Consider the following 26,842-nt stretch of genomic DNA (forward strand, 5'->3'; position numbering starts at 1 on the left):
CTGATGACGCTGTTGAAAAGATTGTTGTATGATTATACGCCACAACATGTAGGTTTCAAATAAATGTTTTAAAACGTCAGTTTAAAATTTAATTTAAAATAACACTAACATATTTATTTCTTTATCTCTTTTTTGGGTTATGACTTTGAAATATTTCTGCATATTTATAGAAGTGAATGAGCGCGAAAAGTAAAATGGGGAAAATTTTAAGAGGTCGTATTATATTTAATTAATTGGAATCCAAAAGTATGTAACCTTTGCTTCGGACATAAGATAAATTTAGGAACTGAATATACAATGCATACACTACACAATTCCCATAGTTTATATTTTAAAGTTATTTCTATGCTTCTCTGTAACTGATAAATATACTAATTTTTATCTCCAATAACAGCAACTACATTTTTTAATAACTAAAATCAAACTTTCGTGACACGTGATCCCGCCTCAAATTTGCGTGGCATTGTGGGTGTTGTAGTCCAAAATTTCAAAATAAACCTCTGCGCGATTATACTCGTTTAATGAATAGGAACATTAGCTAAATGTGTACACATTATATATTTAAATTACGTTTTTCGTCTTTATTTATTTTTGTTTAACTCTACACTATCTTGTTGCCATAGAAACACAGGTAAACAGCCGTGTGATCAACAGGAGAGGTTTGAACACCTGCTATGAGTCAGTTTTTAGTCTGGAGATGAACCTGTATGCCTGTATGTTCATCCAAACCTTCCTGGCTTTATGGGCCCCGTAAAAAGGATGTGCGTCAGCCGTGAATTTCTTTTAAAAATGTCTGCTCTCTCAAAAAGGGTAAGTGGAAAAGTATTAACGTAACTTTAGTAAGATAATTGACTACTTTAGCTGCTAGCTTTATATAGTCTGTGTGTCTAACATAACCCGAATATTATACCTAGGACAAAATATTCTCTTGATTGCTTTCTGAAATTATAACGCAGTTTACTGGAGTCCAGACATGTATTTCTCCTATGTTGAACTACTGTATGAATTCTTTGGCCACTGTGTGGAGAGGTGATACCTAAGACCAGTGATAAAACATTCATTAGTAAAGTGTGAATCCTCACAGCTATTCACAACCACAGTAACCAAGACGTTTAAACTTTATGTTGACATTGTTTGACTAATGCAGGCTATGATTCTGTCAACTTTTTTCAGCATCATGCCTTGAAACATCTTTAAAGAGCCCATATCTTCCTTATTGTATTTTATAATATATTACAACTGTTTGATTTTATATTCCAAACACAGCCACGAATCATTGTTTTCCAACCCTATTTGTCCCTTAAAATTAAACAAGCTGATTTTATTAGACATTTATACATGACCTCTTTTTAGTCATTAGCTTTGTCTAATCCAAAAAAGCAGTGCAGGCTGAAGCTTATAAATTACTTTGGAATGAGATTCACTGCTATTTGTTGCATTTGCAGATAAATCAGTGATGTCACACAAACAGGATATTCGCTCAATCATGCTGTTTATGGAGTTCCATATAGACATGGTACTGTATTGAAGAGTGAACAGTATATTCTGAAACTTAAACTCAAATTTTGTAACGCAAAATAGATTTGATTTTCCAGAATATGGGCCCTTTAATCTGTCATTCATGTCATGGCCTCTGATGGTTCGCCATCCCGAGACACGCAGAAGAAGAAAAAGAAGTCCAGCAAGAAAGGGAACAGTGAAGACCTTGAGGATGGAGGGATTCAGGTGGACATTGAGAGACTTACAGCATGTGGACACAATGCTCTACAGCAGGGGGACTACTCTGAGGCTCTTGAAAACTTCAAAAAGGCGTTCAAAGCTTCTATGAGTGTAATGTCTCTAAACAAATTGCAACTTTACAAACCTGAGATAATTAAATTAACTTCTTTGATTGTAGATACTGATTAGAAATATGCCTTTGCTGTACACTGGGACTGTCTCAAATGATGTTCTTCCTCCTTTCTCAGCTCAAGGAGACAAAAGTGCAGAGGGCATGTGCCTTTAACCTTGGAGCAGCATATGTGGAGGCAGGGAAGCCCCAAAAAGGGCTGGATTTTCTATCTCGAGCAGAGCCAGGTGAGAGAGGAGAGCGGATGGCAGACCTGCAGTTTAATCTTGCAGCAGCTTACGAGGCCCTGGAAGACCATGCCCAGGCAGCCAGGCACTACCTGCAGGCAGCTCAGCTCTATCGCTCTCAGGGAGATGGCAGCAGTGAGGGTGACACCTGCATCAGACTGGCCCACTGCCACCTGCACAGGAAGGTTAATGCCCTTCTTGACTACTAACTTCGCAGTTATAATTCTAGTCATTGTTTTCAGCTTTAACACTTGGAGTACATGCAAACAGTTTTTTTGCATAACTAATTTCAGAGTCATAAAACACTAAGGAATATCTCTGAATGTTTCAGGAGTGGAGTGAAGCAGCAGAGAGTTACCTGCGTGGAGCAGAGAGTTATAAAGTGGCAGGAAAACCAGCCTCTGCTGCTGTAGCTTTGAAAGATGCTGGAAACCACATGCTACAGAGTGACCTCTTCACAGTAGAAGACATCATCAGTGTGCTCACAGAGTGCTTGGAGCTGAGTGCCAACATCTCAGAGCCAGAAACACTTGGTGAAGTATTAAGAAAATGAATGATAACTGCTTAGTTATAGAAAATGTATTAACACCTAGTTTTTACATGTAGATTTCCTTAAATGGACTGTACCCAACTTTGATAAATCATCTGAAACGCAAAGGATAATTAGGAAGGGATCATGACTGCACTTAAAAAGAAAGTAGTGAAATTTTAAGAAGAATGAGATGTACCTTAATGTGTGTGATATTAACTAAGCTAATTCATTATTGAAGGTAAATTGAACATATAAGGGCTAATATTTAATGTATACACATTATAGAAAAAAATTAAGAAATACCAGAAATAAAGCTGTAATTCAATTGCTGAGTTTGAATCCAAATTCATGCTCTGTGGTTAGAAATGAAATGGTGCATTGCAGAGAAAGTTACCAATAGCTGTATTTACAGCGCTTGACTTGTGGTATTTGTTTTCTGTTCTTTCCAGGTAAGCTTTATAATGCAGTGGGGCTGAGTTTCTCTCAGTTGAAAATGTTTCCTGAAGCTGCTGAGTGCTATGAGCTGGCTCTGCCACTGGTCCACTCCACACCGCGCCGACTGGCCGTGGTGCTACAGAATCTGGGTGCAGTCCACAACACCCTGGCACAGTACCAGCAAGCCGTGGACTACCACAGAGAAGCAGCTGCTCTTCATGGTCAGTCATTAGAACTACCACAGCGTCCTCAGATTATGTGTGTCTGGTAGGATCAGCTACCACAGTCATTTCACTTCCACTGCCACATATGCATAGTACACTGTTCCGCGCGCACAAAAACCTGCATCATTTCAAATTTGATTTTAGAGTTTTATTTCAAAAGAATCTGGTTTTGAAGTGTTTTATTTCCACTTGGATAAAGTCACCTTTCCCATCTTAGGTCTCAGGGTGTGCTGTTCCTATGCTGCTGTGGTCAGCAGCAGTACCAGTGAAAATGAAATGCATAGCTACTGGCCATATGTCAGTCTCAGGGGAGATTGAGAAAAAGCTTACAGCAGCATCTCTCTCTCTCTCTCTTGCTCTCACGCTCTCTCTTCTCTATCTTGCTTTCTCTCTCTTCTCTCTCTCTCTCTCTCTTTCTCTCTCTCCCTCTCTCTCTCTCTCTCTTTTCTCTCTCTCACCCTTCATGACCATACATGAATACTCATGCAATACGTCACTTCTTTTACGTCACAGCATGTGCCACATAGGATTGTGTTGTTGTAGATCCTTTACCGTGTTCATATTTTATGATAATTGTGTAGAAGGGATGTGTTTGTGGAGCAGAATATATGCAGTGTAATGAGACTCATTAACAGATGAGCCATAATCATGAATAACGCTGTAGAAATGTGTTGACCAATTGGCACAATATTCTTTTGTGAGTAGATTATGGATATGATCAGTTCTTTGACAACACTGAACTACTATGTGCATGTTTAAACTGATTACTGAGGGCCTGTACAGAATTATAACCAATGTAAAGTAGCTGTATAAATGGTAGAATTATCTTATAGAATTATAAAAGTTTCTGATTAAATGTTAGTGTGTTGTGCCCTTTTCATATTTTATTAGTTTATTTCACAAGTTGTTTGATATTTTTCACTTCCACTCCTTGTTTCCTTATGGATCTGGTTTGTAACTCTGTCACACATATAATCACCCAGAGGAAAGAAAAAAAAAACTCCTCTGGAGTTTTAGTGGACAACTCATTAAAGGCACAAACTGTTTCAGATTTGCCAAATGAACTAAATCCTACTCTTGCATTATCTCTCCATTATCTCCTTTATATTTTTCTAGTGTGACATTTCTCTTTTTCTCCTAAGGAATTTTAAGACAATCACCATTCTCCTACATGTCTCCTAAGCCATCAACCTATGAGCATTTAATTTTTCCTCTGGGCACTGACTCACTCACATTTAGCAGGCTGAACATTCTTCATAAGGGGGTGCCATAAGCAGTGATGTAGATTTTGATGATTTAAAAATACAACGATTTGCCTCTAACCCACTGGAATATCTGCCACTCCTGATTTGTGCCTGATTTGTGCCTACTCTCAGTTAAAATCTCTAATTAACATAGTGCTATATTTGTATATTGTTGTTTTATCATAGTTAAGCAACATATAAATATTTGTTACTTTTTTCTCATTGCTGGGTTGACAGGATCACTAGGTAGTCGTCGGGCTCAGGGCCGCTGTTTCTGTAACCTCGGCTATGCTCTCAGTGAACTGGGGGACCTGGAAGAGGCAGGAGAGAGCTATCTACATGCTCAGCAAGCTTTCAAAGACAGTGGTATATATTTTATATATATTAATCACAATTTAAAAGCATGAAATTTCCAAATAGCCAAATCTGCTATTCTTATATTATGCTACATTATCAGAACTGTTGTTTATACTGTAGACACGTAACCCAGTAACAGAGCTTGTCAAATTACTGTACATAAGGTGGATCAGCAAACATCCATGTGCATCTACACAATTAATTGTAGACAAAGGGATGCTTTAGTTGCAGACACTTAGCTATTAATCTGAGAATTACTGAGTAATGATTCTGAAGACAGCATGAAACCTATGCAGTTATAAGAGTGAGAAATTGGCATGTCAGCCAACCATAGGCCTGTAGGGCTTAAGAGGTTAACACACTTGCCAGCTCTATTCTTCTCACTACCTCTCTATCATTCCTCTCAATGTTTGTCTCTGTTTCTCTTCTTCTGCAGGTGATTCCTCAGGCCAGTGGCAGGCATGTGAAGGTCTGGCTGGAATCAGAATGAGAATGAGAGAGCCAGAGAAAGCCATACTGTACTACAAACAGGCCCTAGCAGTGCTGTCTAAATGCAAGGTGAGATACCTGATCCCAAACCAGTTAACTAGTCTATATGTAAATTCCATTTTATTTAGCCAAATTCATGCTTTGAGTTTTTTATCCTACTACTTTGATGAATTTCTTTAGAACCTTCCCATTTTGTTTATACTTGCATTATATTGTAGATCCAACTGGCTTGGAGCAACACACATAATCTGCCATAGATTTTTTTGCTAGAGGCTATAAGTCACTGAGCTAGAAACATCAAAATTTGTTAAGTATTGTTTTGGGTTTATTCCATGTTATGGATTTTATAATACAGACCATAATCATGGAACGATGGAAATTCCATCAGCATTTTTCACCATTAGGGCATTCTAATTAGTACATATCTATGCTTTACTGTCTTTAATCTGTTTAAAATATAGAAATGTGCAATGTATTCAATTGATATATTGTAATTGGTCACTGTTTTGGGCTTTTAGGATGTGTCAAGCTCTGTGCATGAACGTCTGGTCAATAAGCTGAGTGAAGCTTTGCAGCTAAAGCTGGCCATGCAGCAGGTGAGGTTTTAAAGAATGAGCTCTGTAGCTGTGCTTCTTGGTCCAATTATAGCTGGGGTTTAGTATCACATCATCATTCTTGTCATAGAAATGTCAAGTGCGGTGATATCGAAATGCCAGACTTTAACATTTTGCTGTGTTTTCACATTCTCCCACACAGAGAGGACACTCTATTCGCAGAAGCATCCAGGAAAGAGGCTTTTACAGACAGAAGCTACGGTAACACACATCTCCACAAGGAGTTAACTCTTCTGATGATGATGAATTCAAAATGTATAACAATTGTAAACTGCCATAAGGTCTGATACTGAAAATCATAATGGAAATGTGACCCTTTGCAACCACATTAGACCACATTTCTCAGTATACATTAATATATATTTTTAACTGAATTTATGCAGGATGACTGATGTACAAAATTCGGAGGAAACTCTAGAAGGGGATCAAAGGAGAGAAGTACTGAATAGCCAGAGGGTAGAGGACCGTGCCCAGGGTAAGACATGCTGCATGGACCAGTCCCACAAAGAAATATGTACATTGTAGCTATAGTGTATATATTTACATCTTGGTGCATTTTGATCCAGTATGTTTAATATTTTTGATATTTAAAATTCTGCATTGCCTACACACATTACAAAATAGAGTATGTTGCACATATTCTACACAGATGCCATTTCTCTAATAAAGATTTCTCAGGATATATACAATATAGAGTATAAGCCATTTCAAAAAATGGCTCTCATTTGAGTATAGCTGCTTATATTAGCATAAGTCCGGCTCTCCCTGTCTACTAGAATGTAGTCAGATGACAGTGGCTACCATAAAAACGAATGAGACCTTCATATGAAAATGAATTACATTTAGTTTTTAGTATGCAGAAGTATATATAAATATATGTTATGAATGTATATATGTAATAAATGATGTTTTTCCTATGTAAATCTTCACAGCAGTATTTAATAAAGAAGGGAGGCTTAAGGAAACATATGGACACAGGAAAACCCATGACAACATGATGATGCCATCAAGCGCAGCAAATACAGAACCGCCTGCTTTCCTGAATGCACTACCAGAGGCCAATAGGTACATGCACTTATATGGTTTAGTATTTAACAATTTGCAGAGGCAAGAATTCTTCTTTATAAAGTTTCTATTGCCTGACTCTACCAATAAATAATGGTGGTTCTAATGCCTTATTGGCATCGAATTACTGTAATAAATGCAGACAATAAACATCAGCTAAAGTAATTGAGGCATAGTTACAGACAGCCATTTAAAGGGATTTTTAAGTGATACATTTGGTGCAAAGACCAATAAAGTAGCCATTCAGGTGCTGAGGCAAATTTTTTCCTGTGCATAAGAAGCTCACAATGGTCTCTAATGAGCATGATTTTCATTTTTGTGTGATTTTATTATTTTTTTTAACCCTAAAAAATGAATCAATCTATTAATCAGTCAACGAGTTGATCAGTTTACTGACCTTACCTTCTAAAGCATGACAAATTACATATTGCTCTGATTTTGAAGCAAAAGTTGTAGAGTATCCTGTGTAAATAATAATAAAAACTAAAACCCCTGAGGTAGTAGGAATAATATATTTTAAATGCCTTTCATTTATCACTTAATCCTAACTTTGCTCCTAACTGCAACATAAATATCTAATATCTACAGTTGGAACTCTATGGGACATTATCCCACGTAACAGATTCTAATTAAAATAATCTTAGTCTAAATAATAACCTAACCCTGGCTTCAAGCCCAATGCTAAGTTTAACCCAGATTATTACAATTTTGAAAATAAACAATTCATTAATATATTACCCTTGATATCTACATTATAATAAGCTATGACTGCTGTGTAACTGAGTGTAGTCAAGCAGTAATATTTGGCAGACAGTTTTATAATGCTTTCTCTTCTGTAGCTCACATAATCCTCTTGGATGTGGCCTGTAAATAACTGTGCAGTTAGCAAAGATGTCAGAATAGCATTAAGTTCTGTCACAATTACCTGAATCATTCAGAGTAATTCACATGCATTTGGGCAGAAACAGAATCTTGTATTTAAACAATATTTCAACTTCCAAAATAATTATTTGTTTTATTATTTCGATTGCATAGAAGCAGTAAAACTCAGTGCATAAGTCCATTTAGCATTAAACTCATTTTTAAACTTTGCTTTGGCACAAAACTCCTCTCAGGAATCATTAATTAAAGTGAATTTCAAGGTGCTCTCTGTCAGCTCACATTATTGTTTGTGGTTATCATGTGTTTTTTACAGGGAATAACATCAGAAATTTTATTTTTAATATAAATATCTCATCTATGGCAGGAATCTGAATAACACATATGAAAAACCTGATGTACATGACAAGAATACCATAGACTCACAACAGGGTAAGTAACACACACACACACACTGGACACAAAATATTTGTCAAGATCTGCTCTTTATATTACATTTAGGATTGTCATAATTGATTAGCAGTAGAGGTAAAACCTATATTTGCAAATATTATACACTTATAATCATGTGCTCATAATTCATACAAAAGAAGATGTTATTATTATTATGCTAAAATTAAGAGTTCTGATAAAATTTAAATTATAAGAGACAGGAAATTGCTGTAATTTATTCTAATTGTTGCTCTAACATATTAGTTAAAATTTAACAAAACATAAACTTAAAAACATGTATATAAGTAGTGGGTTCATCAGGCTATGTTTCATGCTGTAAAAGATTATTTGTGTGCCCAACATGTCACTATTGACTTCAACCAGTTTTAATCAAGCAATTATCTGTGACCGTTCCTATTATTATAATGAAACATTACAATAAAATTCTGTAGTATTTTGTGCCACATTAGTTGTATTAAAAGGCATGTATTACTGCACTGAGCACATCTAACTGACTGAATCTGCTGAGAGATCTTATTTCTTGCTGTAGATGATCCTACGAGGGAAAGCTCTAAGCAGAAGCCAGGAGAGCTGACAAGGTATGGGTCCTTTTCCTTTGCCGATGTTCTGTACCCAAATGTTAATGGTGATGTTTGGATGGATGATGTTGTGATGTGTCTATTTTTAGTGAGCCCCCGGTAGTGGAGAGCACAGAACACTCATCCCCCGTCCATCTTGAGAGTGAGGAGGGCACACCTTTGGACAGGAGATTAAAGTCCAGATTCTGCACAGTTATGTGAATTCTGCCTTGTTGTGCTCACTATCCTTCAGTTTGAAACAACACAATCAACGAGACCTGGAAAAGAAAGGACATCTTTGTGCTGTCGTTAATATTGACTAAATCTGTTGATGCCATATTAAAATATGATCCAGGCATAGTGCTGTCTGTAGATGAAAGATTTGCTGATTTTCTTGGCCTGATTTTTAAGCTTTCATTAGCACCTGCCACAACGAAGAGATAATCAATCAATCAGTGACACAAATCATTCAGTTTTCTGTCACGTCTATGTGATGAGTGATTACCCCAGACTTATAAATGAACACTCTACCAGTGTCCAGAGCAACAATGCCTCTAAGGCTGATTGAGAAATTGCTCTTATTTCTGACTGCTGATGAGACTCTTCCATAAATAAAATAAATAAATCAGTGAGCAGGCTGTGCTCTGTTACACTAATGTCATAAAGGACTGCATCTACAAAACAATCTACTTGTTTGTATGTTGAATTGTTGTTCTTGGAATAAAATATTGGTTTATATGTAAAAATAGATCTAAAAAATATTGCAGGGATAATTGAACTGAAGTTTAATATATAAATAACCGAGGTTTAATAAAAAAATGTAATGTGAGTCCTGAAGCCTGTTTAACTGTTGTTCAGATCAGCAGGCCTAGAGCTATAGCTGTTTATACTGTGTCAGAGAGATAACTGACTATACTGTAAGATTAAATTATCCTATATTAAAAAGCTCTTGAAAAAATAGAATGAACATAAATGAGAATCCTTCTTATTGTATTTTGTAGCTGCGTTTATTGCAGAAAATATTCTGAATGTTTGCATCTTTTAACATACATCTATTGGCCATAAAATAACGGCTCACTAAAATTCAATTTACATTTTCCCCTTAGCCCAGGTGTCAATAAACTTCAGAGTGTCAATATACTTAAATGGCCTTTAAGGCAATTCTGATGGAGGAAAAGCAATATTTCCTTTCTGTGCATCACTATATTGTGTATGTCATTTGTCTGCTGTATAATATTTACACATGGATGCTTGGATGCCATTTTCATGAGCCACAATTCTGAGGAAATTGCAAATGGTGAAATAACAGTGTGGACATGTTGTTATATGTTATGTTATGTTTTATATAAATATATATATATACCCATGCTTAAAAAACAAACAAAAGACCAGCTTTGATCAACATTATGTCTCTGTTTAAAAAAATGAATGTGTTTTCCTTTTGAAAACACACAGCTGTTGAGAAAATGGTTGAAGTGTGGACGGACAGTCTTCTTTCCAATTCACTGCGCATGTGTGAAACCATGACGTCTCCGGCTGGTGCTGATGCCGTGCGCGGGCATATTTATATAGTTTATAGATATTAATTTGCTTATTAAATCTTTTGTAAATAAATGTAAGAATGGGTTTAATGTTCAGTTTAATGGTCAGCTTAAATTCATTTATATTTTCTCTGAGTAACCGCTAAAGTTACTCGACTCGACTGTAAATAAATCCAGTATACACAGTTTGAAGTTTTACTGTAAATATGAATTATTACATCGATTACATCGGTATAGTAAATGTGGTTCGGTTTTTAGGCTGGTGTTTATTACAGTTCCGTTCAATAAGCTTCACCCACACATATTAGAGCACACAGGTGAACAGTTAATTCTCCTGCAGCAGAGAGAGAGAGAGAGAGAGAGAGAGAGAGAGAGAGAGAGAGAGAAAGAGAGAGAGAGATGCTGATAGCGCTGAGCTCCGCCCTACTGCTGCTGCAACCGCTGCTCCACCAGCTCAGAATCAGACGGAGACAACCTGCACCCACCTTCAGATCAACTCCGTTCGCTCTGGGCTTCTTTAGCACTTTCGGGTTTGTGTTTTACTACAAGTTTCTAAGATGGAGAAGCGAGCTGAGTGGGACTGTATTTCTGAAGAAGAAGACGAAGAAGAAAGTAAGTGTTTTTCAGGATAAGGGACGCACATCTCTGGAGGTGAATTCAACACTGTGAGGTAAGAAGTCCTCGCTAATAAAGCAAGACTTAATTTCTCGTGTTCATGTTTAGAGATGTACTCCTGCTTCGGGAGACTATTAAAGTACACTGAATTTCTAGATCTTCTGTGTTTTACGCCCGAGTGTAAGTGAGCTTTAATAACAAGTTTTCATAATGAACTTGAGAAAGATTTATTCCAATAGGCAAGTATTAAATGCTCAGTTCTCAGCCTTCAAATCAAGCAACAATTGCTTTTGGCTTCTCAGAGCTGTGTTAATACTAAGGTTCATGATACATCTTAGTCTAGACCTTCAAATGTATCCATCAGTCTATCCATTCTCCAAGAAATTTAAGGTGCTGCTGCATAGATATAGTCAAATAACACAGAGTTATTGCAGTGGTTCCACGTCTCAAAGCAATGCTGCATGTTCAGTATTCTTCTGAAAGCTTATTCTTCTGAAAGCCACACATCATTTTCAGCTTTAGCCCTCACTGGCATGAGATTTACAGCAGAAGGCTCTGTGAAAATAGAACCCACTCCTGTTGAGCTTAAGCCACTAGCGAAACATTTTTATGTCTACAAGGCACAGGACTTTAATTAAAGGGAGAATTTAAAGCCCAGGGATTTTGAATGGGAGGTGGGAGGCAAAGCCACTTTGTGCAGAGGTTCTGCCCATGGATCAAGTTTGATTCTGAGTTGTGAATGACCATTACCAAGAGGTACATTTTCCTCTTTTCATGAAGTCCTGCAGGGATGTTTCCAAGCAGCTGACCTTAGAATTCTCCAATACGAGATAGATAGATAAATAGATAGATGTAGTACTGTGGAATATTTAGACACCACCCTTCATTGATTTTATTGTCATTTATTTAGTTTGTTACGGTGGAAGGATGGACAGAAACACAGATTTATTTTTTCCAGAGCTGAAGCAGGAATTTGACCCTTTTTCAGTGATGAAAGACTTATGTAAGCACTGTTTATCTGAAGATGAGAGTTTTGTAGTCACGTGCCATGCCCTCCATGTTGCATGGCTTTTAGGAGTCCCATTATCTCTCAGCTTTTATATTTTTTATATATTTTGATAAATATTTCTGAACTACACTTTTGGAAACTACCTTTTTTGTCACTATGTATCTGCTGTTATAGAGACCCTGTATTTTCTTCAAATAACATTGCAAGTGAACAAAAGAACATTGCACTGTAACCAAATTAAATTCCTCAGGTTTAGGGCACAGAAACCCCTCATGGGCACATACTGTAATTGTATTAAGTTTGGCATGGGCTTGGTGGGTGTCCAGTTATTGTTAAGAAGGAGATTAGGAGTTTAACTTAAGTCATTTCTCAGCATGCAAGCTCCGTAACTTCATTACTTACTGAGAGGTATTAAAGTTACTGAGGTGGTTTAGGGGAAAGTTGAAGACAGGGACTTGAATGGTTGCTTAGATGGACGCTTTCTGGTGCATGACACTGTTCTGAACTGTACAGCCTTCAGCTCTGTTGACCCTGGGCCTTTCTGTGTACAATGTGAATGGCTCTGCTGGTCAGGCTCTGAGGGGCAGAACACAAAGAGCATCAGGACAGGCTTTGTGTTGCTCTGTCACTGCTATCAGCTCTTCATCGGGCTTAGTGACAGTCTGCCTCAGGTGAGTATACAGTGCACGAGTGAGAGAGAAAGAGAGAGAGAGAGAGAGAGAGAGAGAGAGAGAGCGAGCGAGAGAGAGAGAGAGAATGATGGTGGCCCATATACATAAACTTTAACAGGAAATGCTCTATGGTCTACAGGTTTTACCTTCAATACACAATTACACAAATACTGAGACACTGCCTCTGGCATTCAAACCTTAGACAGGCCCACCCTGATCCTCCTGTGTACCTTTCTAATAGAGATTCTACACAAAGCTGTCTAATTACTAATTAAATAGAGAGCATTGCTACCTGAGATTTCCAGCAACAAAAGGACAGAGCAGAGCTAATTAAACGCATGCATTTCTGTGGATAGGCTCTTGCAGTCATCCTCATTAACCTTGGAGGTCCAATAAGTTAAAGGTTTTAATGACATATCACAAGCAGCAGAAGGAATACCCTTTTACTTACATATTATAAATGAATTGAATCTGGAGCCTGCTGATTATATCTTCATTCATTATCTGTAAGCGCTTATCCAGTTCAGGGTCACGGTGGGTCCAGAGCCTACCTGGAATCATTGGGCGCAAGGCGGGAATACACCCTGGAGGGGGCACCAGTCACAGGGCAACACAGACACACATTCACTCACACCTACGGACACTTTTGAGTCACCAATCCACCTACCAACGTGTGTTTTTGGACTGTGGGAGGAAACCGGAGCACCCAGAGGAAACCCACGCGGACACGGGGAGAACACACCAACTCCTCACAGACAGTCACCCAGAGCGGGAATCGAACCCACAACCTCCAGGTCCCTGGAGCTGTGTGACTGTGACACTACCTGCTGCACCAACATGCCACCCTGATTATATCTTGCATCTATTAATTCTTAAGGAAACCTCAAGTAAGAAAAATATATTTTGAAAATTGAAATGTCTTAGAATTTAATTCAGTGTAGTTTTATCCGGTGCTGTTTTACATCGTTAGGTGCTGTTCGAATTTATACCAGCCTTGTATACACATGTATTCATGCTTGCAAACTTTGTGGTTATAATTATGCTTAGAACTGAGCTCTAGAGTTGCCTGCGGTCCCTGCAATTAAAAGCATTTACTGCTAATCTCCATTCTGCAGCAATTATCTAATTACCATGATACACTGCTTCCAGTTGATAATATTCATTTTCATTCATTACGTTTCTAAAGTCAATTAAATTTAGAGGGTCCCCTGAATTATTGAAACAAGTCACATTTCTGCTATATGATTTATTGATCTTATGTCAGTTGTAAACTGATTGCAGTGGGAGACATCTGACAGGAGACTGTGTACTGCACACAACTGGAAGCTGGATCCTCTTCAAGACCTGATGGTAAATTTAAGTAACTACAAAAAAAAAGAAAAGGTTTTCTTACAGTCAAAGAAAGTAGGCAACATTAAGTTTAAAGCATAAAGACAAGGAAAGGTGATAGGCAGGTTGTATTTGTCAGGGTAAATGTGGAACTGAATACTGCCGATCGTTTCACATTTACTGTGTTGCTATTTTTTGAAATACCTTGACTCAAAAGAGGATTATTATTTCCCCAGAGTGATTTAAGTGTCTGTGACAGCATTTTCAGGAAGGTTTACTTTATTCAAGGAATAAATAAAAAATAAATTAAGGTAAAGAGATCTTTCATCCATAGGGTTTGCTTAATGTCGTCAGTACACTTCAAATCATCTTCATTTAATGGAGCTTTATAGATATGATGATGTCATAGACTCTCTCACCATATGAGGAAGAAACCTTGAGAGGAATCTAAACTTAAAAGGGGAATTCCTTCGCCTTGCTCTGGTCAACATTTATTAGTAAAACAATAACAACATCAGAAGATGTTTCATGAGTGAAAGAAGCTCTCAGCGCAACAGCTAAACATTTCTGCTTGAAACTGCAGGGTTTCCACCATCTTAAAGGGCATTTCATTCTAGACCTATAGTGTAATATGCTATTTGGTTTGTAATGCTGTATTCTGTAGCACAGCAGTCTGGGTTCCATATCCATTAGTGTCCATAGGGGTTATAATACCCAGCATGCATTACACAAATGTGATATATAACCACTGGCAGCCCCCCAACACAGTGGAGGAATGCATTGATTTGAAAGCCAATAAACACCAATGTTATATTTAGGTAGTAGTATCCGTAGCTATATTCCATTCAGTGTACTGCTTCCTATACATAAACATTGTAATCTGTGTCCAGCTAATGCTATTCTGGCCTCATCTAGGCTCAAATGCATTGGATAGCTACAGCATTTTGTGAATAGTGACACCAACCAGCATCTTGACATTGGCTTTTATAAAACTCACTCCAGCAACTCCTAATATTAGAAATCCATCTCCTGAGGATGAGATTACCTCCAACATCAGACGAGTGCACTGTGTACCTTTGCTAAAACTAATAGAAAGATTAGCTCATCACTTTCCCGGCTTTGGTGACTCACATTTCTTCTCCACAGGTGTGGAAATATTCCCAAATGAGGCTCTTGCTTCAGTAGGAATGATATTTCAGCACTCTCTCTGCCTCCCTCTCTCTCTCTCACTCTCTGATTGTCTAGCTCTGCCCCTCTGCAGATGAATGGGAGTATTTTAGTTACTGAGATGTAGGCTGAACTTAATGACAGTGAGATACATCCTCTTAGTAATTACTGTTTGAAAAGTGTATTCAGGAGGATTGTAGATGATGTGTCCAGGATGTTGTATTTGGAACAGTGGCTCCATTTGGCAGAGATAAATAAGTTAGCGCTAATAATTCAGAGATGCTGCTGTCTCTCAGCTTGGGCCCAATATCTTCTCCCTCTATATTTGCAAATTGATAGAGCTGAGAATGTCGAGTGAGCATTTAGGATTTGTTGGTTTGGATTGATGACAGTCATCTGTAGGGTTCTACGATATCTGGATAAAAACGTACACCTGCGCGTCTATGTTAAATACCATAGTGATGATATTTGAAGATGATTATAGTTTTACGCTAGTTGTTTTATTTACACTTGTTATATTTATGTGATGCTTTATTTATTATTATTTATTAACTTATAATTAAATTATTATTTAAGTATTATCTTGTAAATTAAATTAATCATTAATCTATTAAACAAATATTCAACACAATTTATTAAGCATTGTGACAGGATATAACCTGTTAGTTTAAAATATATAATTCATGCAACAATGATTTAGTCAGTGTAGCAGATGGATTTGCTTTTTTTAAAGCCGACCTGTTGCTCCCCTTGTCATGCTGCTTCTTAAATTCCATGTGCCATGTTCTTACCTGTGTGATTGTTGAGGAAAAAAGACATCCATTGAGTTTTCAGCCTGTTCTTATTGATAGAATGGAGTGTTAAATTCATGTAGGGGTCACCCCTGCCTTTGTTGCATTTGCCTTCTTTCTCAGTCAGTTTTCATCACATACAGCACAATGCATTCAGTAATGTAATTAAAATCTTTCATAGTTTATGTGTATGTTTCAAATGTTTTATTATTTATTTATTTATTTATTTAGATATTTTGTGTTTCTTTTGAACTTGTATTATATCCTACACTAGGCATGTCAAACTGGGCATGTTCCAGGCCACAGCTCTGCAGAAATTAGTGTTTTTCCTTCATCCAATGCTCTAAAATCACTTGGCTAGTCTTGGCTTTGCCAATTGGCAGAAGTGTTAAAGCAGGTGTATTTAATGGAAGCTGAACATTCAAGTCTATATTGACATTCCCTGCAGTGATCTTACAATACGTAGCAGCTTTATACAGCATTTACATTGCAGTGAAAGTGAAAATGCTTGCTTTACCAAAATGCTAGCCTCTTGGAGCATATGTTGCTATCAATGCAAGCACATTTATCTGTCCTGTACACTGGCCAGAGTGTGTATAGTGCTGTAGTAAAAGACATGACATGTTCAAAGGTTTACCCTTGGCACTGATTGGCTAAGGCCTGGTGAAACTCGATTGTCATTTGCAAAGTAGAGGATGGCTGTATTGTTCATGCCTCTCTCCTCCTTCTTCCTGCTGCTTTTATTCCCACAATTCTGCACACATGACTGCTGCCTGACTCCACAGAAACGAGTGAGAGGCAGAATGAAGATCACATAGCTACAACTGAACAATGCCCATTAGACCAAATGGCTCCATTACAAAGTTTTGAAATATCAATATAAGTATGATACAAAGGCACCATAATGAAGATTTAGAGGGATGTATCCAGGATGGTTTTAAATTTGTTTAAACTGTTTTGTATATTTTAATGTTTTTTGACTGAAATGATTTCATCCTACATTCAGCAGGAGGAAGGCTGCTAAGATCAGGTTATATTAGAATCAGATAAGATTTACCTTCATGCCTAATCTGTGTCATTTTTGGATTTTACGCCACTGGCGAATGTTGCATGTGGCTGGTGTTTGCCAAATTTCAAGAACTGGGCTTGACTTTGGTTATAACACGTACTGTGCGTGCCAGGTTTGGTCCACAACACCTCTGACATCTGGCCCATATAAGATGGACTTTGACCTGAGATGAGGCAACCAGACTCACCCTGCCAAGTGTGGGCCACAAGAGAACTGCAGATATGTGCCACATTTGGGCAAAACTTCATCACTTTCTGGGATGGTTTTTAAATCCATTTGTAAGCAGCTGCAATTTCAACTCTTCCCTGCCCTACTATGTGTATGAGTTCATTAGTTAATCATGTAAGGCTTCGTTTGTGTTTAAATGGATACCTAATTCTATTCACCTGAATTCCAATTAAATACATTTCCAACTGTTACTTCTTCTCTAGAGTGTGTGGACTGTGGATAAACTGGATGTCGACAAACAGATCTCTGCTGCTACCCCCTCACCTGGACGCCACCCTTCAGGATGTCTCTAACTCCTCCCTCTTCCCTCCACTGTCCGAATGGGAGGCTCCCACCTTCACGCGGGCTGCTCAGTTCCGCGTGGCCGCCACGCTGGTGCTCTTCCTCTTTGCAGCGATCAGTAACCTGGCTCTGCTGATCAGTGTGTCTCGGGGGCGTGGCCGACGGCTAGCCTCTCACCTGCGTCCACTCATCATTAGCCTGGCCGCTGCTGACCTGATGATGACCTTCATAGTGATGCCGCTGGACATGGTGTGGAATGTGACAGTGCAGTGGTACGGTGGTGACGGTCTCTGCAAGCTGCTCACCTTCCTAAAGCTCTTCGCCATGCAGGCGTCGGCCTTCATCCTAGTGGTCATTAGCCTGGACAGACACCATGCTATTCTGCACCCCCTCGATTCACTCAACGCTCACCGCCGCAACAAGAGGATGCTCCTGCTGGCCTGGAATCTTAGTCTGCTGCTCGCTTCCCCACAGGTTTGTTACAGCACCTCACACATGACTTAAAGACACACGAAACAGCACTAATTCATCACTTTTGTTATGTTACACAGAGAATACTGTAATGTATGCAAATCTGTGAGATGAATATGTTTTTACAAACGCTTCAATCCACAGATTTGAATTCTTTGTGAAACGGTCAACATTCAATAGTAATACTGGCATTCAGTTTCCTTTTATTTTAAATCTAATTCATCTAATAAAATAAATCAGTAAATCCTTAGTAACTTATTGCCATTTCATGTTGTGCACATGCTCACTTGAATGTGACCTAACACAGACATTGCAGGTGAAGGCAGATTTTAATTCATTTAAAGGCCAAATCCAAAATTTCTGAATGTACTGCCACAAATACACAATGTCTAATAAGTCTAAATGAAAGATAATGTAAAAGTTCTACAAATTAAGTGCTTCCTATTATTTCACGCTGGCATATTTTATCATAAGACATGCTAAAAACTAGAAAACACTGATCTAGAGAAGTATGAGAATTCTTTTATCATATATGAATGTAGATTAAGTAAATAAATATAGTGTGACTAAAGTACCTCCAGCTTTCCGAAGCGCACCCCTTTAGTGCCACTGTAACACATGCCCTCTCTCACCACACTTTGTGACCTTGTGATGATAGACCAGAATCTCCAAAATGGTAAGGTCAGTATTCTAGAATGAAGTTTTGCTTGCAATTCTACCTAACACACACACACACACACACAAACTTTAAAGTAGAACTCAGAGACTATACGTGTTAACAGTATGTAAAAGTGGTCTCTTGGTGTACCATGTCAATCATAAGTGCTCTTCCTTTCAGCTGAGGGGTCAGAGGCTCAGGGTTCACAGTGCTAAGGACTCCACATGAAGAGAATTCACATCACTCTCCCTGCAGCAGACTATATTTTAAACCAGGGACCTGGGACTGAAACCTGGAGCTCAATCAATTAAATGATTTGTCTGTCCACACACAGCCACTAAACCTGATAATTAACCACTGAGCTGAATCAGGTGTGTTTAAAGAGGAAGCTCAATAAACTGTGCAGGAATCTAGCCCTCCAAAATTCAATTTCCCCACCCCTTATATAAACCATACCACGAATCCCCCTACAGCTGAATAACCTTTAGTGCAGATCTGCATCTTGGCAGAAAACACAGAATTTCAGAGCTGAACAGTTCTCATCACACAATTTCTTTCAGCATACCGCACAGACTATCAGTGAAAGAAAGTTAAAATGACTCAAACTGGATTAAATTTGAACAAAATGCTGAGATATATTGAGATCAGTTCTAGAACAAACTTTTTAATTGGTGTACAATCTTTATAACCTCTTTACACAGGCACCTAGTGGTCAACGTGTATATGGAAATTAAATTAGTAACATTTAATTAATAATGCAATTAATTATTACTCTGTTATCAGTTTAATTAGCCCCCTGTTCTTTCTCTGTGTGAATGATATTGTCACTCTGCTAGTGATCATTCCCCCCGAGTTGCACTGACTGAAACTGTTCTCACTCACTCTGACTCTCTGATTACCTGTCGGTAAATAGGTCCTAAATTGAAACACTTGGTGAAGTACACCCTGAGGGGTTTGAAGGAGTGGTCAAAAAAGGCTGAGACGAGGAGGAAGGGAGAAAAACAGAGAGAAATATGTTTTTTTTTTGTTTGTTTGTTTTTTTTGTTTTTTTGCTTAGACTAAAGGATGTTTTATGTGACTATAGTTTAAAGTTCTTTATTTGAAAAAAAACCTGCCTCCCAAGGTGCATGGTTATTGCCACAAACACTAAGTGTTTGACTCATGTGCTCACCTACAAAGAAGTTGCACATACTATATACATGAACAATATTAACCTAAATAATTAGGGTTCTTTTGAGGGATGCCAGAAAAGCTAGAAGTGCTATTCTCTCTTTAGGGAACCAAAGGGATTTTTTTGGCATTATACACAAATGTAGAGCAGTGTGTTTAGGCCCTAATTTCAAATAGTGATGGAAGGACATGATTATAGCAATTATCTATGAGGCGTTAATGACAGACTGACTAAACTCAGACTGAATTCTGAAATCAGAGTGACAGCTTTGAGCTGTGTATTAAAAAACTGATGTTAAATAGTGTGTATGTGTCCACATTATAGAAGACAAATTTGTAGCATCTGCAGTATGATAATTATTGTGTGTCTGAATAACAAAAGATAATAACAGAGCAGGAAATAAATGCTTGGATGTGTTTGTGTGTGTGTGTGTGTCTCTCTCTCTGTGTGTAAGAATGTCATGTCAGGACTCAACTGCACCACCCTCCACATCAGGAGAGATTTATGAATGATAGAAAAGTATGGGGTGTTATTTATAGCTGATAAGCAACCAGGCTTTACTGGGTGTTTTATATGCACACTTGTGGATGGTCTGTGATTGGAGAGGACAGATCTTGAGCCTCTGGGACTTTCATCTTTATCTAATATTCAACCACTGCAGCAGGACAGGTTTGTGTGGGGAGGGGATGCAGCAAAAGACATGGTAATGAAGGGTGTATACTTGGCACTTGCCCCAGTCTCGCATCTCTTGCCCCAATCTAACATCTCTGAAGTGTCTGAGAAAATATCTGTGTGAGCCAAGGCACAATGCATTCACCCACAAAAGCTAGGCTGAAATTTTGTTGTCTCAGATTTAATATAGCAGTTGTTTCCCATCTCTCATGTGAAATTAAAGATTAGACATATACCCTCCAACTATCTACAAGAACAGGCAAACCAAGATCTTTACATTTTAAAGTTCATTCATTCATTCAATATCTGTAAACGATTATCCAGTGCAGGGTCGTGGTGGGTCCAGATCTTACCCAGAATCATTGGGCGCAAGACGGAAAGGCACCCTGGAGGGGGCGCCAGTCCTTCAAAGGGCAACACACTCACACACACACACACACGCAACTATGGACACTTTTGAGTTGCCAATGAACCTACCAAAGTGTGTTGTTTTGGAGAGTGGGAGGAAGGCACAGGGAGAATACACGAAAGTCCTCACAGACAGTCACCTGGAGCGGGAATTGAACCTACAACCTCCAAGTCCCTGAAGCTGTCTGACTTCAACACTACCTGCTGCGCCACCGTGACGCAACTTTAAAGTATAATTAATTATTTAATTATGTCAGAGATGCCACTACATGTAGTCAATTTTGTTGCCTAAAATCACCTGCAAGTGCGCTATTCTGCTATGTTAGCTGTGAAGTCTCCCACATTGGCGCACATTGTGATGAGTGATTGGGAAGGACCATCCTAGCCACCCAGAGAGAGTGAAGAGTTTGGTGTGTTCTCCCTGTGTCTGCATGGGTCTCTTTATACAATCCAAAAATACATGTTGGTAGGTGGAATGGCTGTGAAGTTTTCCGAAAGGGTTAATGTGTGAGGGTGTCCTGTTTAGTTTGTGTTCGTACCTTATGCCCCATGACACCAGGTATGTTCTGGACCCTACATGAACCTGATCAGGATGTAGGTAGGAGATGAATGAATACATTTTACATTTTTTCTGTCAATGGGTAGAATGAGTGACTACACACTTTCAGCAATCCTTTTGTTGCAAGACAATCATGGTTCTTGTTACAAGTTTCAGTGACAAGCGACATCAGTCAGCAGGCTGTTATTTTATCATCAAAAGCTGTTAAACAATAATTGTTGGCAATTACATCAGGTCCAAATACTTTAGTTAAGATGAGAATAACATTCATTCATTCATTATCTGTAAGCGCTTATCCAGTTCAGCGTCGCAGTGGGTCCAGAGCCTACCCGGAATCACTGGGCCCAAGGTGACAACACACACTCACACATTCATTCACAAACTTACACCTATGGTCCACCTACTCACGCCAATCCACCAACCAACGTGTGTTTTTGGGCCATGGGAGGAAACCAGAACACCTGGAGGAAACCCATGCAGACACGGGAGAACACACCAAACTCCTCACAGACAGTCACCCGGAGCGAGACTTGAACCGCCAACCTCCCGGTTCCTGGAGCTGTGTGATTGTACACTGCGTCTATAAAATTGCTCATTGCCAAAGAAAAGTCATCAGCAGTGAAAAACATTCTTTAAAAATATTAATTCTAACTAAACTGAAAACGCTGCACTCATTTCTTACACTCATTTACCTTTTGGGACTTTAAGCTATGTGAAAATGTGGACCTCTAAGATTCATATTGGAGAACCCCTGTTATACAGCTATACAAATGGAAAGAGTGGGAGTGACTGGAAGCGAGTGAGACAGCGTGCTGCCAGCATTAAAGGTCTCTGCTATTAATTTAATTGGCAAATGCAAAGAGGGCAAATGGAGAGCTTTAAAACAACACCCACACACAGAATGGCACTTTACATTCTCAGCTTTTCATTAGAGAATATCTACTAAAATTGTGATAAACTCGCCCTAATGTACTTGACTGCTGTATAAAAGGATTACATCTTCATAATTACATCTGAAGCTGTACAAATAGATTTTATCACACCTCAAACATTTGCCTCTCTCTCTATCTCTCTTTCTCACCCTCTCCCTCTGTCTTCTGCAGCTCTTTATCTTCAGAACAATTAAAGCAGAGCGAGTGGACTTCACTCAGTGTGTGACCCATGGTAGTTTCCGCGAGAGATGGCAGGAGACCGTCTACAACATGTTCCACTTTGTCACTCTGTATGTCATCCCACTGCTGGTCATGAGCTGCTGCTACACTCACATCCTCATTGAGATCAACCGTCAGGAGCACAAAAACAAAGGTAGCAGCAGCAGAAGTGTTTAGAGCATCCTTTACAATGCCTCTGTTGCAGCCTGAGGTCAGGGAAGGCTTCTAATGCAATCTAGATAGCCAGTGTCTTGTGAGACACCCTTCTACTTGTGTGTGTCTTTTTTTATAAAATAATATTGTGGCTTATATTCAGCATACGGTAAATATCCATAATATCCATAAGGGGTGTTTGGGTATAACAGGAGGAGTGGCTGTAGCTATGAGTAAGAGTCAGTTCCAAAAAATAGAAGCTACTTAATAAGAAGAATAAACTGATAATCGAGAATAATGCTAGTATTACTGTTTTTTTGTTTGTTTGTTTGTTTTTTTGCAGTTAAAAGTACGGTCCATGTTTTATACCCCTCTAGCTGCTGCAAGACATTGGGCATTGTGACCTTAGGTTAGGCAGCCTGTAGCAGTTTAGCCTGCCCTTTCAAGCTGAAGTGATAAGGAGTGATGTGACTGCAGAAAGACAGGATTCAGTGGCTTCATTTTTTCCTGATTTCACTGAGGATTTCAATATAAACGTAATAATTTATTGTGTAAATTCCAACTCAATCTGCCTTTTGAATATGGTGCACCTCATTTGACATGTGAATTGAAATAACACTATATATCATTCTTAAAGATACAGTTACAACAATTCTAACAATTCTTACCCTGACCTCAGAGATGCAGAGAGACTGCCATTGGTAATGCACATGGAATAAGCTGTACGAACTAATAATAAGGGCCTTTATCGTTTGGATTCTCTGTGTCCTCTCTGTGCAGCTGGTGAATCATGTCTCCGGCGCAGCAGGACAGATATGATCCCCAAGGCACGGATGAAGACACTGAAGATGACCATCATCATCGTCATGTCATTCATAGTGTGCTGGACTCCGTATTACCTGCTGGGGATCTGGTACTGGTTCCAGCCAGAGATGCTGAAGGTCACTCCAGAGTATGTCCACCACCTGCTCTTTGTCTTTGGAAACCTGAACACCTGCTGTGACCCGGTAATCTACGGCCTGTACACTCCGTCCTTCCGCGCAGACCTGGTCCGCTACTGTGGCTGCTGGCAGTCAGGAGACTCACCTCGATCTGTGGACCGACTGTCTGCCCAGCAGGGGCCTCACAGCGGAGAGCAGGAGTCTGACCCGCCCAGCGTTAAAGGGGCAGAGGGATAAAGAGTTACATATGAACTATGTATTATACCTATATACAAGAAGACGTGCACACAGAGAACCTGATGGTCAAGTGCATTGAGGGGATAAGGGAACCAAGCAGTGGTGTTTTAAAGATTCAGGTTATATATTCCTGCTCCCTCTCTCATGAAAGCTTTCTCAGTGATGTACCGATCACCCTTTAAACAATGCAACACTGTCAGAAATACTGTAATTTGTAATGACCTGGTGTTTAGCAATACCTCTATATTACAGCGCAGTCTTTACTCTTGCTTTACTCCCGCATTAATCGGTTGAGACTCTGTTCATGCATTGTTCATGTTTTCAAACCTGAAGGTCAGCCTAATAACTACTCACAGCGTGTACAGAGTCTACAGTGACTGATTAATGTGGATAAAGCCAGTACAGGCATTAGCACAGATTTCATAAGGCACTTAATTCAAAATGGCTTAGCACAGAATAAAACCAAAGATTCTGTGTAATTCTAGATTAACTGCATGATCTTCAGAGATCCACAAGTTTAATATTTAAAGGAACACTAGGTAGTATTTTTGCCCTTTAAATTATAGCCTCAAAATCATTGTGATGCTCAACAGACCTGTATAAAAGAATATAGCCTCTGTCGTTACTACTTCAGGCTTAGCACTGCTGAAACTGCACTGTGTAACTTTTGGAGGAGGGTTGGAAACTAACCCCCACCCCCACCCCCCCTCCACACACACACACACACAAATTCACCCATTGTCCCCTTGACAGTTGTCCCCAGCAGGACAGTGCTGTAAAAGTGAATTACGACTGTAGGGGGAGTCCTGGTGCAAAAGTTCTAAATCTTACCCAGTGTTCCTTTAATAGCACTGTGAGTTAAGTTTGCCTGGCATTTGGATCTGCGTAGGTACGGTCATATGCAGAGGTTTAGGTTTTGTTGATTTTCTGACTGTGAAAATAACATTTACAAGTAACAATCTTAATTGTGGCTCTTTGTTGCACATTGTAAAGCACAATTTCTATTTATTTGAGGAGTTTTATTGGAAACCATTGCACAAAATTTACACTAAAAAATGTCATTTGGAAAGTGGGACCCATACTTATGCATGAGACTGTGTATGTGGCCAGTATAAAGTGACTTTATAATTCAGTGTCACTGGTTCTGACTTGCTGCCTTTACTCTACCTTATCATTAGTGTTCTGTAGAAGTGTGAACAGGGTACTAGACATTTCTCTGTGGTCGTCTTCTACAGTAGAGGAAAAGGCTGCGATATATATTCCAGTGGATGTGCAGACATTGTGTTAAAGGGGACAGCTGTATTTTGGAATGCACTCAGCATTAATATTCATACCTCATGGGGCTGCATTCCCAGACAGGGAATAAGCAGAGTTCTAGACTGAAAATGATTTTCTCAGCCAAAACCTGGCCCTAAAATAAAGGAGGATGAATCACCTTGTAAAAGCTTCACTTTTATTTCAAGCACGCTGCAGAAAAAAAACGGAAAATATGCATCAATACATTTGTTGTTGCTGCCTTTTCCTGAGCGGAGTGTCAGGAGGTGAACTGTGTTCTCAGTAAGACTTCATCATTCTCTGATTAGTCTTAGTGTAGTCTCACCTTAGCAGACTTTCACCACTTAACATGGTCAATAATTGCCTACTGCAGCAGGAAGTGAAAGTTGACTAACACATAAAAGGACCAATCACAGGGCTGCTATTTTGGCATAACATGTAGAAAGGGGCAGTCTTTGGTTCACGTTGAGCCAGTACCAGAGCCAGTACAAAACAATACACAGAAATGTGCATATGTGGAGGTACAGAGTCAATCAGAATACAGCAGGCAGAGCCCTGTGGTTCTGATCTTTACAGTCTGCTTCATCAGCAAACTACACTCTGCCCAACATCACCAAACACATGCAGCTGAAGACCTCCTGTTTCCGTCCAGTCTAAGGAAGAGGAACTGGACATTTGCAGTGAAGCCCATTCGGAAGGTTAGCCACTTAATGATGATTTTGAAGAGACTGACTTCTGCTTAATTAAAGTTCCATCCGGTCATTATTTAAACCCCTAAAATCTCATCTGGCCTGGAGTTTGCAAGGGGTTGACAGGGATTTAGTTCTGAGAACTCTATGAGAAAGCTGTGCCCATTATGAGCATGTGTGTCCAAGATATAATCAGCTGATTAGCAGTGACCACTGAGAGGACGAATGAATCTCCCAATAAGAGTGAGGAGGTGGATTCCATCAGCAACAGACTGCAGTGAAATCCCCTGCATTAGAGAGCCCCTTTACCTTCTACTACTTTTTTTTTACTTCTTCTTTTTTGCTGAGAAGGACAATCTGCCATGGAGTGCTCTACAGAGAACGCTTCCAGACTCGCAAATGAGGCTTTAGCATGCAAATTGGACAAACAACAACACCTGCCCAAACATAACACAGACAACACACACTCATACACATGCCACTGGTGCAGTTTAGAATCCAGTTGGGGAAAAATATTGAATAGATTCACAGATATTTATAAGTTCAAGTCTCAATTAGCTATTTCCCTTTCACATAAGAAAATATCTCATCTATAAACTGAGGTAATACATATGAACAACAATGTGAATGTCAAGTTATTTCAGTATGTGATTATATGTGTGGAAAGCAGAAACACCACCACAGTGTCTGTGTGTGCGTGTGTGTTTCTCTCCTGAGCCCTCACACACTGCGGCACACATTGGGACATCTCTGCCTCTGTTAAAAGGTCCCCTGTATCCTGCCAGCTGCCATGGCAACGTTTTATGTCCACACGGCTCTGAGCCGATGAG

At 39.1% G+C, this 26,842-nt stretch overlaps 2 protein-coding genes across 9 annotated transcripts; both read left to right on the plus strand.

Annotated features, from left to right (window-relative positions):
* Positions 1 to 4: 4 nt before the first annotated feature.
* Positions 5 to 9,982, plus strand: LOC136708129 (tetratricopeptide repeat protein 24). 8 transcript variants are annotated; one of them, XM_066682424.1, is made up of 16 exons: positions 5 to 48; positions 624 to 810; positions 1,174 to 1,516; positions 1,582 to 1,830; positions 1,968 to 2,261; positions 2,408 to 2,609; positions 3,058 to 3,264; positions 4,749 to 4,877; positions 5,305 to 5,426; positions 5,876 to 5,953; positions 6,114 to 6,172; positions 6,355 to 6,446; positions 6,904 to 7,036; positions 8,283 to 8,347; positions 8,898 to 8,946; positions 9,036 to 9,981. In XM_066682424.1, exons 4-16 carry the CDS (start codon positions 1,627 to 1,629, stop codon positions 9,145 to 9,147), a joined length of 1,746 nt encoding a protein of 581 aa, XP_066538521.1. In that variant the 5' UTR covers positions 5 to 48; positions 624 to 810; positions 1,174 to 1,516; positions 1,582 to 1,626; the 3' UTR covers positions 9,148 to 9,981. The 8 variants fall into 8 exon arrangements, with proteins under 8 accessions (XP_066538521.1, XP_066538519.1, XP_066538522.1 ...); XM_066682422.1 differs by having other exon boundaries at positions 1,596 to 1,830; XM_066682425.1 differs by having other exon boundaries at positions 1,446 to 1,516; positions 1,596 to 1,830.
* Positions 9,983 to 10,965: 983 nt separating this feature from the next.
* On the plus strand, positions 10,966 to 25,422 carry LOC136708158 (gonadotropin-releasing hormone II receptor-like). The gene is made up of 4 exons (XM_066682472.1): positions 10,966 to 11,136; positions 17,549 to 18,101; positions 22,670 to 22,871; positions 23,651 to 25,422. Exons 2-4 carry the CDS (start codon positions 17,574 to 17,576, stop codon positions 24,046 to 24,048), a joined length of 1,128 nt encoding a protein of 375 aa, XP_066538569.1. The 5' UTR covers positions 10,966 to 11,136; positions 17,549 to 17,573; the 3' UTR covers positions 24,049 to 25,422.
* The last annotated feature ends 1,420 nt before the right edge of the window (positions 25,423 to 26,842 follow it).

The sequence above is a fragment of the Hoplias malabaricus genome, chromosome 10 (genome assembly GCF_029633855.1).
Source record: "Hoplias malabaricus isolate fHopMal1 chromosome 10, fHopMal1.hap1, whole genome shotgun sequence".
Classification (NCBI taxonomy): domain Eukaryota; kingdom Metazoa; phylum Chordata; class Actinopteri; order Characiformes; family Erythrinidae; genus Hoplias; species Hoplias malabaricus.

Coding starts and splice junctions, on each gene's coding strand:
- LOC136708158 (XM_066682472.1), top strand. CDS start 17,574: ATGTCGACAAACAGATCTCTGCTGCTACCCCCTCACCTGGACGCCACC. Junction 18,102..22,669: donor TGCTGCTCGCTTCCCCACAG/GTTTGTTACAGC, acceptor TGTCTTCTGCAG/CTCTTTATCTTCAGAACAAT. Junction 22,872..23,650: donor TCAGGAGCACAAAAACAAAG/GTAGCAGCAGCA, acceptor CTCTCTGTGCAG/CTGGTGAATCATGTCTCCGG.
- LOC136708129 (XM_066682424.1), top strand. CDS start 1,627: ATGGCCTCTGATGGTTCGCCATCCCGAGACACGCAGAAGAAGAAAAAG. Junction 2,262..2,407: donor ACTGCCACCTGCACAGGAAG/GTTAATGCCCTT, acceptor TGAATGTTTCAG/GAGTGGAGTGAAGCAGCAGA. Junction 5,954..6,113: donor TAAAGCTGGCCATGCAGCAG/GTGAGGTTTTAA, acceptor TCTCCCACACAG/AGAGGACACTCTATTCGCAG.